Here is a 16,622-nt window from a genome sequence, read left to right on the forward strand (position 1 = left end):
TAATATAAACAGATGCAACGTACTGAAAATCTAACATTTAAATAAAAGTTAAAACATTTAAATAAAATTAAAGTAAGGAAATGATGGAACAACAAACAGATGCATTTTCAAAATACAACTTTATTTTTTGCAGGAACAGGGTAGTATGGTAAGTGGATATGGTATGGTGTGGAAAAGGCCCTCTCCCTGAGGCTGATCTAAACACTGCCCTAGCACTAGAGCCTGCCAAAAGACATACACATGAACAGTGTGGGTCATTAGCTACAGAAAATCATAACCCTGAAGGTCAATGGATACTCCAGCTTTCAACAATGAAGGTGCCTCACTTTTAGGTAGTAATATTGCCAGGCTCATTGTTTCTGTGGAGGCAACGGGACAACTGATTTGATTATAAAATACTGGATATGAAAATAAGATTTAAAAATATTCTTGCTGTTCCAGGTAGAAGTAGTGGAACTTTACACATCAACGGTACAAACTTAAATGTTATGATGATGTTAAGAACAGTTATAGCCCTGTGACAACATTTAAAAACAAAAAACAATAAGTACACTTAAAAATAATTATTACATTTATTGAAATATGAGACCCTATATTAGTGATGCATAATGTAAAAACACACATAGTGGTCACAAACATTATGAATACATACAGAATTAAATAGCCAATGAGGTCTGCAGTCATGATTCAGTGGTACCGTGTCATTGTCATCTCACTACTGATCCAAAAGCTCCTTTCCCTTTTTACAGTTCACAAACTTTAACAATATAATTGTTTATTACACATATCTTAAAAAATATATCCCCATCCCAACCATTTCCCAAGGAGTTCAAACAATTTCTCATTGTATTAAGTGGCCAGTAGATTGAATAAAGTAATATGTGGGATGTGAATATTTATTCCAATAATTGTGATTATAAAGAAGAAAAGTTCATTAAGGATTAAATGTATAACAGTTGGAACAAATTCTGAGGTAGACATAATGTGGGGGAGGATCCATCTCAGAACTACCAGTAAATCATATTCAGGAGATTTTAGAATTAAGACATGATTTTTTTAAATCATCTAATTTGTTTTCAGTTGTAATGTACAATTTTTTAAACAACCTATTAAATTAGAAATTATTATAAATTCTAATATTATCAAAAACCAAAAAGATTTTTTGTTATTCAGGTACACCTGAGTAGTACTTCAAGTTTCATTACATGATAAATATTTATTGGAAATAAATTGGAAAATATTTGTTGGAAATATTTATTAAAAGAAAAACTAAAATATTGCTCCGTCCATTTTCATGTTACTCGGTAACATTAATAAAGTTGCACAGTTATCTGATTGGGATCAGCACCAGCACAAAGAACGGACTCCAAATTAAAAGCTTCTTAACTTAAAACTTACTACTCTGCTTGCATGAGGCTACTATCTGTGACAACTGTACTCTGAAAATATTACAGTTCTGTTTAGTTTGCAATTAAAAGGTTTGGGAGTTTTTACTGAATTGGGTAATTGTACTTAAATCTCAATGAGTGATTCAATCAGTGATAACCTGAGAGCTCAGCTGGAGTATTAACCTCCAACAGTATGGCCAGAGGAATGTGAAATACATGAGGAGAAGTGTCAATAGACCCATATAACAGAAATTGATGATATAAACACGCTTTTTTTGAAAAAACTAACAGTCCCTGAACCTTCTGCACTGACATTGATACCACAGACTTAATGGACAGATTTATCTACAGTGAATCATCACCTTGAAGGAAATGCCCAAAGTGAATGGGGTTATATGGCTTGTGCGTTAACTAGAAATAAGTAAATGAGTGATTGAAATGACGGACAAAAAAAAGTCTGTATGTAAATGTGATGAGCAGCCCATGGGCAGCTGCAGGCACAGACCCCAGCAGTCACGCCAGACTCAGTGAGTTTTAGAATTCCCATTCATGTGGTTCTTCTTGCTGGCGTAGTGGTTTTTTTGGACCTTTTTAACATCGGTGCTGTAGAGGCAGTCCAGGAAGCCGCGTGATACCTCAGTCACCATTGACCGATCAGGGATGGACTGGGCCATGCCATAGATTGCTCCCTAAGCACAGATTTCAATTTGTGATCAGTGAAAAATAGAAAACGTGCCCTATTTATAGAATTAAGTAAGGAATAATACACAATGAGGTGTGCTGTTAAAGGTAAATAATCCATGTGGCACAAAATGTTTTATTCCTCTTACACCACAACAATTTTCTGACAGTAAAAAATATTTTATTTATAATAGAACAACATGCCACACTTTTTATTCTTTCATAGTTACATTTAATGTTGTGGAACATTGGTGAAGTTAGTTCCTGTTATCACTTACACTATATGGCCAAACATTTGTAGACACCTGACCATCACACCCATATGTGGGTCCTCCCCAAACTATTGCCACAAAGTTGGAAGCACACAATTGTACAGAATGTCTTTGGATGCTGTAGCATTAAGATTTCCCTCCAGTGGAATGACGGGGCGCAAACCTGTTCCAGCATGACAGTGTCACTGTGCACAAAGTGAGCTCCACGAAGACATGGTTTGCCTGTCTCGAGTGGAAGAACTCAAGTGGTCTGCACAGAGCCCTGACTATAGCCCCACTGAACACCTTTGGGATAAACTGGAATGATGACTGCACCTTACTAATGCCCTTGTGGCCATAGCCACGTTCCAAAATCTAGTGGTAAGCCTTCCCAGAACAGTGGCGGTTATTATTACTGCAAAGGGGAACTAAATCAGTTCAGTAAGCACATATGGGTGTAATGGTCAGGTGTCCACAAACTTTTGGCCATATATTGTATGTTGGAACAGCTATGAACAGACGTTCCTCACCAGCCTCTCTTTTTTCCCCTTTCTTGAAATTAATAAAACAAAAAATGTGTCTTGTCTTGATGACAAAATGCACAGTGCAAAGCCCTCCATCCTGAAACCTTTTTAAATCTGAAAATTTAAAGGAACTGCCATATCTCTGACGGTTACAAAGCACTGACACTGGAGACTCATTCCAAATAAATGTCTAAATAAATGTGTCAAAACTTCACTATATAAACAATTACACAAGTTTTTTAAACATAGAAGAATAAAGTATTTTGAATAAGCACATGAATATAAACCTATGATTTGCCTTGTAGCTGAACTATTGTTAGATCTGTGCTGTTAATAAAATTAATCAACACATGATCAGTCAGAAACAAAAATTCAAGAGCTCTGTGGGATCCAAAATAAGACACTGGAGCCTGATTAAGCTAGTCAGATGGGTGAAAAGAAAATGCTGCACCAATGCCCTGTAATTATTCAACACCATCTGGCATTTCTTTCATTCTTTAACCAGAGGCACTTTATTGGGTTCTTTTCAAAAGGTCAACAATTTTCTCAGAATTAGCTTTTTATGAGTCTTGAATAAAGATGGGAGTTTTTATGAGGAACATCACATGTTACTGTGTGTTCATTAAGATATGTGGTTCTGCATTAGGTTCTACTTATGGACTTTAGAAATTGTATTCCAGAACCAGTTAAACTTTGCATCCTACCACAATCACTACCTGTTTTAGTGTCTAGGATGAATGACAATACTATTTGGTAAAAACCTTATAAACATATGATGTTTAAACTCACCATTCCAGTGGTCTTCTCCTTTGGATTTTTCATGATTTTTGCTACTTCCTCCCTCACATCTTTGATGAATTGCTCTGCAACACCAGGCTGTGTGTGCAGCATAGTTACACAAATATGGATGCTGTGAACAGACAAACAGAGGTAAGATATACACAAACAAACAAGTTTGTTAACCTCACAGACAACAACATTATTCCAAGAGGTTATCTCAGTGGTTTTACCTAGACGGGAACTGAAGAGTGTTGAGATTCCAGCCCTTTGATGTGAGTGCATTGGATAAACGGAAGATATCGAATACGTTGGAGCCTAAGGCCACCACGGAGACTTCTGGGTTTCCAAACACAAACAGTCCCTCCACTTTACGGATGCTAAGAAAGAAAACCAGTGCGAAATCAGTTCATAATGCAATGATGCAAGGATGACACATGAGACAATAACGTGGCTTTATCCTGTCTGTCTTACCCCGCTGCAATGATGCGGGCTGTTTGAACAACCTTCTTGGTGGCCTCCACGTAGCCACTCTCTCCCATATGCATCATGGTGGCCCAACAGGCAGCGATGATACCACCAGGCCGAGAACCAGCTATTGAGGGAGATGCGTAAATTCCTCCCTGCCAATCAGGGGCTACAAAGTACTGGTAGTGGCGATATTTCTTGTCTCTGTAGACCACCACTGAGGAGCCTTTGGGTGCATAGCCATACTATAAAGAATAAATCAAACCTAAACTTTAGTAACATGTTAGGCAAATTCTATCAAAAGCCAAAAAGTATGCTAAAAATCATGTTACATGTTAACTAGGACATTGTTATACATTTCTCATTTTGGCTTTTGAGTTATGTAAATTATTATTAGGCTTACATTCTATAACGTTTCAAACAAGAATAATGAATAACTGGTTAGCATCCTCTAATCCTCGAAATCAACATAATACAAATTTTCTCTCATTTTCAACTTCTGACCTTATGTGTGTCTGCTGAAATGCTTGTAACGCTTTTAACTCGGAAGTCAAATGGCTCCAGCTTGAACCCGGCCTTTTCCATGAACACTATAAGGAACCCACCCAGGCAGGCATCCACATGGAAGGGAATGTTGTACTTTTCTGCCAACTAAAAAAAATGGTACTAATAAATAATTCACAAACATATGAGCGTGTCTCATTGCAAATATGAAGCAATATCTGAAAATAAGACATATTTTTACCTTCCCTACTTCCACAATGGGGTCTATGATCCCATGAGGGAACTGAGGAGCAGAGCACACCAGCATGGCTGTGTTCTTAGAGATGGCTCTCTTCATGGCCTGGATTGAAATACAGCAAAAATAATCAAATGATTATTGATCATAGACCCTTGGAGTCTATATGTTTATTGTATGTATACTTCAAACTGTACCTTCACATCGACTTTCATGGTCTTCTTATCCAAAGGTATATGAATCAGTTTCATTCCAAAGTAGTGTGCTGCCTTGTCAAATGCTGCATGGGCGCTTACTGGTGCAATTCTTTAACAAGGACATTTAGCACAACATAGACGTAGTTAGGATAAAACCTTTTTACTTTCCAACAGTTCTGTAGGATTTGTATACTTAGAAATCACCACATCTGACAAGGCACTATTTGTGTGGCAGCCTGGGAAAATCTGTCAGATGTAGCTATAGGTGAGCTCTGGAAAACGTCCAAAAACGAAGAAAATTGGGTTTTTATGCCTACAAGATGCACTGACACCTATACTTTAAGAAACCGTAAATAAATTTCACCACAACACAATGTAGCAATGATTTAATTGCTTTACCTTGCTGATGATTTTGGTCTGCAGAGATCACATTAGGTAAGAAGGCAGTCTAACTAATGCGGGTCTGTATGCCTAAACTGATTTTATTCATTTATTTATTTTTTGCAATTACTAAATTCTTTTAATTGCTAACTTGCTAGCTAAGTGTTATTGCCTGGCTTACACTGCAGAGCTGCAGAGATGGCAGCAAAGAAAGTTGTTATTCTTGAATGCTAAAATGGGAACTTTAGCCAACAGAAAAAAACCACATTGAAGTAGTCAGCGAATTTCAGCACAGATGTACAACAGAACAGTTATCAGCAGAGTGGAGAGTCAAAAATGAGGCTATGGTTCATCCATAAAATTTACTTCAAGACTACGTTAAAAAAAGTTTTCAGAATTTCATATAGTATAAAAATGTCAAAATATCACCATGTGAAGGGTTTCCCCAAGCTGCCACACATTTATAGAACAAACAGTATGAATTTATTAAAAATGTGCTATGCAGGATCAAACAAAAACACAACTTTGGGAAAATACCAGATTGTTGGCAACTAAAAAAACCCACATACATCTCTGGATATTTGATTCCTCTCTCATAAGCCAGGTCTCTGTATGCCTTACAGGCCATCAAAATGCTCTCAGTTCCACCAGAGGTGACCTAGATAAACATACAAGCCATGCAAGGCAGGTTTATTACATGTTCACATGTGTGCTGTGAAATGACATACATATGGGTTTTTCATATTTATTAAAATGGCTATATTTTAGCTGAGAATTCGCTAAAAGAAACTTTGGAACCATCCATATCTGCATGTGTGATTTTGAAAGTGACAGTACAAATGAAGTCTTGGAATTTAATATACAAGCTACTTTTTGTAAAGGTGTTGTTTTCCCTGGAAAAAGTATTTGACAGAATATTTCTGCCTCAAGATTAACATTTTCATATAGCTCCCATTTTCAGCTCTCCTGCTTTTTATGAATGGGCAGAGTTTTTTTTTTTTTTTTTTTTAAGTTATTTTTCTTCTACTTTCCGGTGGTGTTTCTGTGTCTAGCTCCTTCCATTGCCAAATTAGGGCTTTCACAGTAATCTTGGTATCTGTTTATATCCCTCTGCAGTTCTGTGAAAGGTCAATATTTTCTGTCTATTTAGGTCTTGTGAAAGCTGTTTTCCTGATCCTATTGACTCATAACTTGACTACTAACTGCTTTAGAGTTTGAGCCTGTTTGAATCTTCAATGCATTAAGGAAGACATTTTGACTCTTTTTGACACATTCAAATAAATTGTCTAGAGCATGTCAATGAGGATACAAACCTTTGAGCAATAATGTGAATTGCATATATGTTATTTAAATCATATTGTAATGGGTTTACAATAGAAAAAAATAAGCAAACATGGTTTTGTTTTTTTAGATGAACTGTAAGAGGTTGGTGTTGAGTGTCATTTTTCCATCCAGAAACCAAGGAGGAGTACAAACTTTTGCACATAACTGTATGAGTCTGGAGTTGAGAGTTTGGCTACAAATCAAAAAATGGTTTGTCAAGTTTGTCATTAATGAGTCATGAAAATGAGCTTACTGTGCCACATGACTCAGGCCCACCACTGAAGAGAGAACATGTCATCCGCACCACCTCTGCCTCCATCTTTCGCACTCCAGGGAAGATGTCTGGGTGGAGGGGATTACTCCAAGCAAACTCACCATACACCTGGTGATAGAGAATAAAGAGGCCCATCAACAACATATTCCAATATTACCCATAAACCCCGTGTTAAAGCTTGAACGAGATGGAATTTGATCAAATCCTGCCTGGAATCAGTGATTTAGCAGTTTGTAACCACAAAGGAATCAAAGTTAGTTAAGCAACCCAGCACCTTCACCAGAAGATCTGTGAGCTTTTCATCTCCCCAGTAGACTGTCCCTGAAACCTTGCCTTTGGACCACTTCACTTCATCTGAAACAAAAAACATGCTCATAGTCATTTGTGAGGATCCACTGAGTAATCCTCTGAGTCACTGGGAAAGTTTCTGTAAAGGGGATACAATAAGAAATTGTGTTTAAAATGAAAATGAATTCTCAGCAACATAAAGCACACACACACACACACATATACACACACACACATGCAAACATATACACACACACACGCACAACAAAAAATACAGATGTATACTTAAAGCTGGTTGTACACTGTGTGATTAACGCAGTCTTTTAATATTTTTACTTGTCATGTATGAGATGATCCAGATAAAATCTTATAAAATGTCATATTATATGATGAAGATCCTCTAATGATAGACCTGCATGTGAAGGTTCTGCTTATGTCATCAATCAAAAATGGGCTTGCACAAACTGAAACATTCTTCAAAGTGAGCATGTTTGTTTTTACATTTCGCCACTGCTACTACTGTATTTGTCGCAGTCCCATTTGTTTTTGCGTCATCCTACCGTCCTCCTGTTAGTGGCTCTTAGATGAGGATTGTCACAGTTAAAGAATTTAATAAAAATTAATTTCTGGCACTGCCAAAACTTTGTCATGGGCTGTCTTTGGCGGTAATGGCACTAAATTGGCCAGCAGTGAACATGTCATATTATGTGTTCCAAGAGTTCTAAGCTCTAGACCTATGACCAATGAATTCTTTTATGATGTTCGATTGTTGTCTGTGGCTGGCAACTGTACAGTGTAAACCTGGCTTAAGATATTATGCATTTAAGTACAGTGTTCTATCAATAGTTTGCATACAGCCCAACACAGAACACCCTTGAAGTGACTCACTCAGTGTCTGGTACTCTCTGATGCTGTCTAGGACTTGTTTCTGTGTGAGGCCCTGTGCTGGCAGGCACTTTGTGTAGCTCATTCCTTCCTTCAGCGTGCACAGGCTCATTGACATGTCATCAAGTGCCTTGTTCAGCTGGTTCTGAATCTTCAAAGGGACAGAAAAAAAATTAACACCAGTAAATAATCCACCCACATGCTGATCCATTCAGAGTGGCTTGGAGGTGAACAGGGATATTAAATTTGTGGAATTAATATACACCATATGGTCAAAAGTATGTGAACACCTGAACATCACACCCATATGTGGTTCTTCCCCAAACTATTGCCACAAAGTTGGAAGCACACAATTGTCTAGAATGTCTCTGTATGTTGTAGCATTACAATTTCCCTTCACTGAAATTAAGGGGCCCAGACCTGTTCCAGCATGACAGTGCTTCTGTGCACAAAGTGTGGTCCATAAAGACATGGTTTGCCAAAGTTAGTGTGGAAGAACTCAAGTGGCCTGCACAGAGCCCTGACCTCAACCCTACTGAACACCTCTGGGATGAATTGGAACAGCAACTGTGCACCAGTCCTTCTCGCCTAACATCAGTGGCCAACCTCACTAATGCTCTTGCTGAATGGGCAGAAATTCCAGCAACCACGCTCCAAAATCTAGTGGAAAGCCTTCTTAAAAGAGTGGAGGCTGTTATAGTAGCAAAGGGGGCACTAACTATGGAACAGGATGTTCAACAATTAAGAGTATATGTAACTATGAGGAACTGATATCCCTGAACTTCAACAAATTTACAAATTCTTTAAAGATAGTACAGTTAAACTTGTATGTGATTATGAAGTTACATTCTCTGTTTTCTACTAAGCTAAGGAGAGGAAAAAACAACCAAATTTTCAAATAGATACAGAACATTTCGAAGCAGCTGATGACCCAGATTACATCCTGATATCACAGTGTCATGATATAAACTGTGTCAAAGAGTTTCACTTGTGCTACATACTGATGGGGATGAGTCAGAATGAGTTAGAGCAACAACAAGGAAAACGTTGAAACTTCTTTTAGGGAAGCAGGCAAAAAAGAGAACCACAAAGCACTTACAGATGCGCCGACAAATGGGATTTTTCTGATGAGTCGAAAGCACTGCTTCTTGGTTCTAGACAGCAGACCTGCAGACCAACAGACAAACAGCAGAACGTGACATATTTTAGGGACAGATATGCTTGAACACCACAAAAAACAACATAAAAAGTGTAGAGTCCTAATTTTTAATACTACAGTACCAGGCCTGAATATCTGTATGCAGATATACTATTATAGATATTACAATAAATACAATAACCATTTCAACAGCCCCTTAGTGCAACAACCACATTAGCTTTTTTTATTTTAAAAAGTCCCCTTATTAAAATTATTTCATTAAATAACTTTAATAAATATGTTACATGGCAAGCTTATCTGTCAATTACAACATAGTGAAAAGGCTGAAAATGAAGCGTATTATGGTGATTATAGAGACCAGAGAAATTACTCATAATTATGTAAATATAATCCAGATAAGTGCTGGCTTTCACCACCTGTTGAAAGTCTAGACTACTGAGTGATGAAAAATGCTACACTAATTTATCAGATTAGTCTTATATAATTATCTTAGAAGCCTTCATGGACAATTTCACTAGCAAGTGACTGAGTTGACCTCACAGATTTACTTACTCTCCTTCTGAAACAGGAAGCCTTTGAGCCATATTGCAGCAAGGGTAGACACCAATGTTGATGCAATAATCTGCCATGGCTCCAAACCAGCACACATTGAGTTAACGTAGTGCTTAAACTCCTCACAGTACAGCAGAAGCATCTCCTTATACACCTCCAAAGCACTCTGAGAACAGAATGAGCAATACAGTCAGTTAAGATTCAGGAGCAGTGAATCAGGAGCAGCACAGTGGTACAACGGGTAGCGGTGTCCCCTCACAGCTCCAGAATCCCAGGTTTGATCCTGAGTTCCCGAGTTACTCTCTGTGCAGAATTTTGACTGTTCTCCCTGTGTCCATATGGGTTTCCTCTGGCTTCGCCAGTCTCCTCCCACTGTCTGAAACATGTAGGCTGGTGGGTTGGTTACGCCAAATTGCCACTAGGTGTGAATGTGCGTGTGTGCATGGTGCCTTGTGATGGACTGGTGTCCCATCCAGAGTATAATCACCCAATGTTCCCGGGATAAGCTCCGGATCTGGATCCACCATGACCCTGACCAGGATAAACCTGTTACTGAAGATGAATGAGTGAACGCTTTAAAACATTTTGTCTGCTTTCATTCCTTGTTTACATACAACCAATTTTAAACAAGGAGTGCAAAATTTAAAACCAGGGTAGTGGGCAGCACCTGAGAGGTCAAGAAACAAGTTCTCTTGCTATGATTATACTTTTTTAACATCACTTACCTTAGTGGATTATGTATCATTTACAAACACTATATGGCCAACAGTTTGTGGACACCTGACCATCACACCCATATGTGCTTGTTGAACATCCCATTCCAGAATTAGTTGCTCCTTGCTGTTATAATAATCTCCACTTTTCTGAAAAGGCTTTCCACTAGATTTTGGAGCATGGCTGTGGGGATTTGTTCTCATTCAGCCACAAGAGCCTTAGTAAGGTCAGACACTGATGTTGGGTGAGGAGGCCTGGGGTGCAGTCTGCATTTCAGTTTATCCCAAAGGTGTTCAGTGGGGTTGAGGTCAGGCCTCTGTGCAGACTACTTGAGATCTTCCACTCCAAACTTAACACACCATGTTTTCATGGGGCTCGCTTTGTGCACAGGGGCATTGTCATGCTGGAACAGGTTTGGGCCTCTTAGTTCCAGTGAAGGGAATTGTAATGCTACAGCATACAAAGACATCCTAAACAATTGTGTGCTTCCAACTTTGTGGCAACAGTTTGGGGATGAACCACATATGGGTGTGATGGTCAGGTGTCCACAAACTTTTGGCCATGTAGTGTATTTATCATTGTAAAGACTACATATGTAAAACAGTAACAAGATAATGTTCAGGTCCTCTTGCTCAAGTTCTAACAATAGTAGACAGTCCAGTGGAATCCTGACATTGTCCTATTAGACACTTTTACTGTTTCTTATCAGTTATCAAGGACCTATGACCGACTGCACAGGCAGTGCAATATCCAACTGAAACAGAATCATACAGCATATGCTTGCAAAACTCCCTGCAAACAATTATGCAAGAGCAGTTATGAAAATCCAGCAGCTATTTTTCACAGCTAACTTTGTGCTTTTGTTTTTTTAAGAATAAGAATTTACTGACTATATCATTAAAAATATATATTTATATTTACTTTACATGACAAATGTAGACCTGAAGGCCTTCATAAAGGCTGCACTTTGTGATAAACACTTTTATATATATATATTTTTTACACACCTTCTGCTAGATAATGCTGGTAGGTTAGGCTGAAGGTTCACTGGATAACATCTTAGATAACCCCACTTTTATAATCGCTGATTCAAAGTGTCAGCAAGTAGTGCTATCTTGAATAACCATGGTTGACTTGCCCTTGCTAAGATATTTGATCAAATTCAAAGATTAGTAATAACTTATGTGTAATTACAATACCACTTAAAAATTATTACAGGAATGACTTGTTCAGCAGTCTACTTACTGTACTGTACTGTTCTAGATACTTGGTGTTGTGAACCAACAAGCTAAAATCACCAGGTATCTTAACTCAAAACTTGTTATGTTGCTAGTGTTCCTAGTGGAAACAAAAATGTGTACTGATGAGGTTGCTCCATCCAGAAGCATAACACTTTCACTGCACTTTCACACACTCCTCAACAAAAATGGAATTCATTCTCAGATCACACATTATTTTTACTATTGGGATTGTATAAGGGATAAATAATCCTGAAGTTGTTGTAGTCCCTGCCCAAGACCACGCCCAGTGAACAGAAGTTTAAACTCCAAGCTATGACAAGTTTGACTAGAAAGCAGTTAAACAGGTCACAGAAAACAACAGAAACTCTTGGCTGAGATGAATTGCCATTGGGACTTCAAGAAATCTCCTAACATAACACAGAGGCAACGTATGAACATGCGGTAACCACAAGTCCCTGGATAACTGTTTATATGTGTAGGTTTAATATTCATTCCCCACAAAATCAACATTCTTAGTCTTCAAGCCAGAACTGAACATCAGAGGAGATGAAACCCGGCAGAGACCTTCTGTAGTGAAATTTAACATACTGTCACAGAGCTAGTCACAGAGCTAGTTTTTGGGTTGGCTGTGGCACAATTTCCTAAAACATTTCCTCAAACAGGCTTTTAAAATATCCAATTAAACATGTCCATATTTGTAAGACACAATTATCTATACCAAAAAAGCAGATTTGTCACATAACCTTTGGTTCACAAAACATATCAGCTCAGACACTGTAGTGTCACTGGTAATAAACCAAAAGGTAAAGAGAACAGCAGTGTTTTTCAAGACACTATACATGTCTGCTTTGCGCACAGGATAGGCAACCATGACGTTGCCTGATACTGAAGATCAGATACTGAAGATCAGATAATGAAGATCAACACATGAAAAAAACACTATACATGTCTAATTTGCGCACAGGATAGGCAACCATGACGTTGCCTGATACTGAAGATCAGATACTGAAGATCAGATAATGAAGATCAACACATGAAAAAAACACTATACATGTCTAATTTGTTATGCTATTTTTTTAATCAGTGTATTGGTATAACTAATAAAAAGGTAACACAGTTTATACACACATATGTATTTTGTATTTTGGACAACTACACAAGTTGGGAAAATTTACAAGATCCAAATTTTCTCCTGTTGTGTGACAGACACAAACACCATTGCTTAATTTCACCCTTGCTTGGGGAGCTTTGCAAGAAAGTCTTTGTTGAGTCTTAAAGGAGATCATATTTCTAGGAAGACAATGAACAAACTGTTAATTTAACACCATGGTTTGTTCCTGTTTGAATGAGCTAAAATTTCAGGCTTAATGTACACAAGAACACTTTATAATTTTTCTTTGCTCAAAACAAGAATATCACAGAAGCCCTTTGTGTCTATTCCTATTTGAGTTACATGATAGAGTGCTGGTTCATTTCTATATATTATGGTAGACACGAGTCAGTGTTGTAAACCATGATGGTCAAAACCACTGCATTTCATAACAGATCACGAGGGCCTGACCTAGCCTGTGAAACTGTGCAACAGTGAAGTAAAAGTAGATGTGCCCACTGACTACATTGTATACTGGTCATAATAGCACTTCCTGTATGTTTGTGGCATACACAGGGAGTTTCCTGATGGAGAAGCACACAATGAAGAGTTTCAGTGGGAAATTTCCCTCACCACACCTGCAGAAATGACTAAAATTGAATAAAAATATGACAAAACACAAATAAACAGTGTGATGTTGATATAATGGTCCTAGCAGCCTTTGCACAACTAACATGCAGGCTTTCTGAACTAGGATAGCTCCTGCTATAACAACTTGTTTGTATAGAGGACCTCTACAATACATGTTCAGAATAAATAATACTAAACTTTACCTTTACTTGTCATTGGGGTAGTACCCTCAAGGTTACCTTTAAACCTAGTGCATATGAGCAGTGGTGTCCGAACGGTTAAGGCTCTGGATTACTGATCAGAAGGTCGGGGGTTCAAGCCCCAGCACTGTCAAGCTGCCTCTGTTGGGCACTTGGGCAAGGCCCTTAACCATATCTGCTCCGGGGTGCCGAATCATGGCTGACCCTGTTCTCTGACCCCAGCTTGCTAGCAATACGAAAAAGATATACAAAAAAAAAAAAAAAAAAAAAAAAACCCTGCATTTCATTGGCTCTGTACTTGTACTCTGCACAATGACAAAGCTGAATCTAATCTACTCTAATGAAACATGTATGTATGTACGTGGATATAGTGTACCATAATTTAAAGTAAATGAAAGGACCATAATTAATTTTTAGACTAAAGATTGACTATATGCACCTTTAAAGTTAAATGACACACAATAAAGGTACAAAAGTTGTAGCACTCCATCAACAAGGAAATGTACAGTTTACTACCCTTTTTTTTCCTAAGAGTGTACAGTGAGAAGTGTATTGTCTGGTTGACAGCTAGGAAGAGATGGCTCATGATGAAGCTCCAACAATAACAAAAACTTATTTTGATTGTTACTCAAAGTGAAAAGCCAGATCTTATGCTTCACTTGATGAGCTGCAGTGTGTCAGGCACTGACTTATCAGCTGCAAGCTTATTAGATCATGCAATAAATTAGGATTCTTTTCACTGCTCTGTAAGAACTTAACACCAGGCATATCTCATTTCTTTGACTATATAAGTCGACAAGTCAAACCACAATAAATGATTTAGTTATTAGAGAAGTTATTATCCATACTCAGGTTTGTTTAGATGTGGTGTTTTGAAGCTAATGAGCTGAAATGGCACTTACAGTGTAGTCCATGTTGCTCCTCAAGGGCAGCTCGAGAGAGAAGAGACGCCTATGCAGTATTAGCGAAAAGTCAACTGGTGAGGTCTTTTGTTTGCGTTGTAGAAAGAGCGACGGGCGATTGAGCTACACAACAATCACGGGCTCGACCTCCGGAAGTGCACACCGGTTCGCGGATCCGCTTTGCACAGATCTATAATCCACAGGATTTCCTCAGGAGCGCAAGCTCACGCTAGAACATGAGCTAAAGATCAGTGTAGTGTCTCGACCATCTGCAAGGCTACAGAATCACTCTGGTCGCGAGTGACGTTATCCCGGAAGACTGCACGAGCTCTTTTCACTGATTGGCTGCTTTCAGGGGCTCCGTTTGTGTGCTCAGAGTACAGACTCTATATAACCTCCAGAAACTGTGGCTGCAAGATGTGCAGTCTCTTCTGTGTGGAGTTTTGAACAAACTCGAGCTGAAACTTCTATACAACGCCTTCATAAATGGTGGTACAAGTCTGTAGAATAGGGTCTGGTTCCATTCATCTGTGTCATTCACCTGAGACAAGTATAGCCTGTTATTCCTCTCAGCAATAAAATTGGACTGAACTCACCCTTTCACTGGATTAAAATGTCTTTGTTCTGATTTTAAATGTATTAATAAACTAAATAAAAGATCTATAATTGGCAAAATATTTGTTGTCTTAGCTCTTGGTTTATTTGCCCTATACTATGTGCTGCTAGAGCTGTTGACTGGTTTCATTACCAAGCCTGCTAAGCTGGATTCTGCTAACTCACTGTTGGAGTCAGGTTTCTTTCCAGTCACCCTTCGTTCTCCCCATCAGATCGGGTTCTATGTCAGCCTCAAATGTTCAGAGAATTCCACATACTGTGCCGTCTAACGAACAGCAGGCCTGTGGCGAAGCACTGCAGGCGTAGTTGCGTGGTTTTCCTTGGCTGTACCATACACTGTTCACTACTAAGCCTGCTACATTAGCTGGATTACAACTCCAAGACTAATGTCTTTCAACTGAACCCTTTTTGTAGACCAAAGACTAGTCATAAGCTGAGAACAAGGAAGCTAGGTCTACAGCCATGTCCAGATTCTTCTGGGCTGATAATGACCTAGTGGATGAACTGCCGAAGGCAGTCTAATTCTAATAAGAACATGTGATGTTGCATCGCTTGTGCCACACACTTACAATACTTTAGCCATTTTGTTGCTGGCATTGAAACAATCAACCCATTCTAAGGAAGTAGATTCCTCTGGGGGGATAGGTCAGGATATGGGGCGACTGTCTGCCACCCTGGTTTCCACACACCGCCAAGTGTGGTTAATATAATCTGCTTTGCTGGGCGTTCAAAACAACTGTGTGAAATCTGCCCTGGGTACCAAGGTCAGCCTTTGGGCCTGCTGCCAACAAGGCCCTGGAGAGGAAAGCACAGGTTTAAAAATCATGAAATCTGCAAGGCCAAATGGACCATCCATGCAACACTATTAGATCACCGCAATCTGCTTCAGTATGCCAACGTCTGAAAAGATTCTGTCTTCCTCACGCAAATCCTAGGCAGAGAGAGTCATGCCCTCAGGCCCCTAGCAGGTGCTTGACCCCCAGCACCCTATCCCCCCCCCCCTTCAGTCTCGTGTGGTGGGCCTTAAACAATGCACACCACCACTAAAGAGTTCCATGGAGCATGCCCTTGAAGGGCAGGGGCTAGTGACAGGATGCTTAAATCCAGAAATATTGCTCATTATGCAGTGACTGTATCAGATTAGTAAGTTAATGACAATGTTACATGGCTTCTTGGGGCTCAGGGCCTGATTAATATCAGACCCCAATGAAGGTGTTGTTCTGTCCCAAGAAGTTTGTTCTCTCTTGGACACAGAAATGATCATAAATGTAGATCACATGGCTCCAGAAACAAGGGTTTTACTTAATGTGCTTCCTTGTTTCTTTCTACCTGAGGGTAGAATT

At 38.9% G+C, this 16,622-nt stretch overlaps 1 protein-coding gene across 1 annotated transcript; it reads right to left on the minus strand.

The window, feature by feature from the left end:
* Window positions 1–100: 100 nt before the first annotated feature.
* Window positions 101–14,921, minus strand: sgpl1 (sphingosine-1-phosphate lyase 1). The gene is made up of 14 exons (XM_026935679.3): window positions 14,665–14,921; window positions 9,888–10,053; window positions 9,276–9,343; window positions 8,180–8,327; window positions 7,278–7,357; window positions 6,983–7,111; window positions 5,976–6,064; window positions 5,026–5,134; window positions 4,835–4,933; window positions 4,594–4,740; window positions 4,096–4,334; window positions 3,855–4,001; window positions 3,634–3,754; window positions 101–2,077 (listed from the first exon to the last, which is right to left on the minus strand). Exons 1-14 carry the CDS (start codon window positions 14,674–14,676, stop codon window positions 1,913–1,915), a joined length of 1,719 nt encoding a protein of 572 aa, XP_026791480.2. The 5' UTR covers window positions 14,677–14,921; the 3' UTR covers window positions 101–1,912.
* Between the last annotated feature and the right edge of the window lie 1,701 nt (window positions 14,922–16,622).

Source organism: Pangasianodon hypophthalmus, chromosome 3 (assembly GCF_027358585.1).
Source record: "Pangasianodon hypophthalmus isolate fPanHyp1 chromosome 3, fPanHyp1.pri, whole genome shotgun sequence".
Classification (NCBI taxonomy): Eukaryota; Metazoa; Chordata; class Actinopteri; order Siluriformes; family Pangasiidae; genus Pangasianodon; species Pangasianodon hypophthalmus.

What these genes read in the sequence shown, in the direction of transcription:
- sgpl1 (XM_026935679.3), bottom strand. An exon ending in GGAATCAAATATCCAGAGAT is followed by an intron (nt 5,135 to 5,975) that starts GTATGTGGGTTT and finishes TCCTTGTTAAAG; the next exon opens with AATTGCACCAGTAAGCGCCC. An exon ending in AGGAGAAGACCACTGGAATG is followed by an intron (nt 2,078 to 3,633) that starts GTGAGTTTAAAC and finishes ATCTGTGCTTAG; the next exon opens with GGAGCAATCTATGGCATGGC.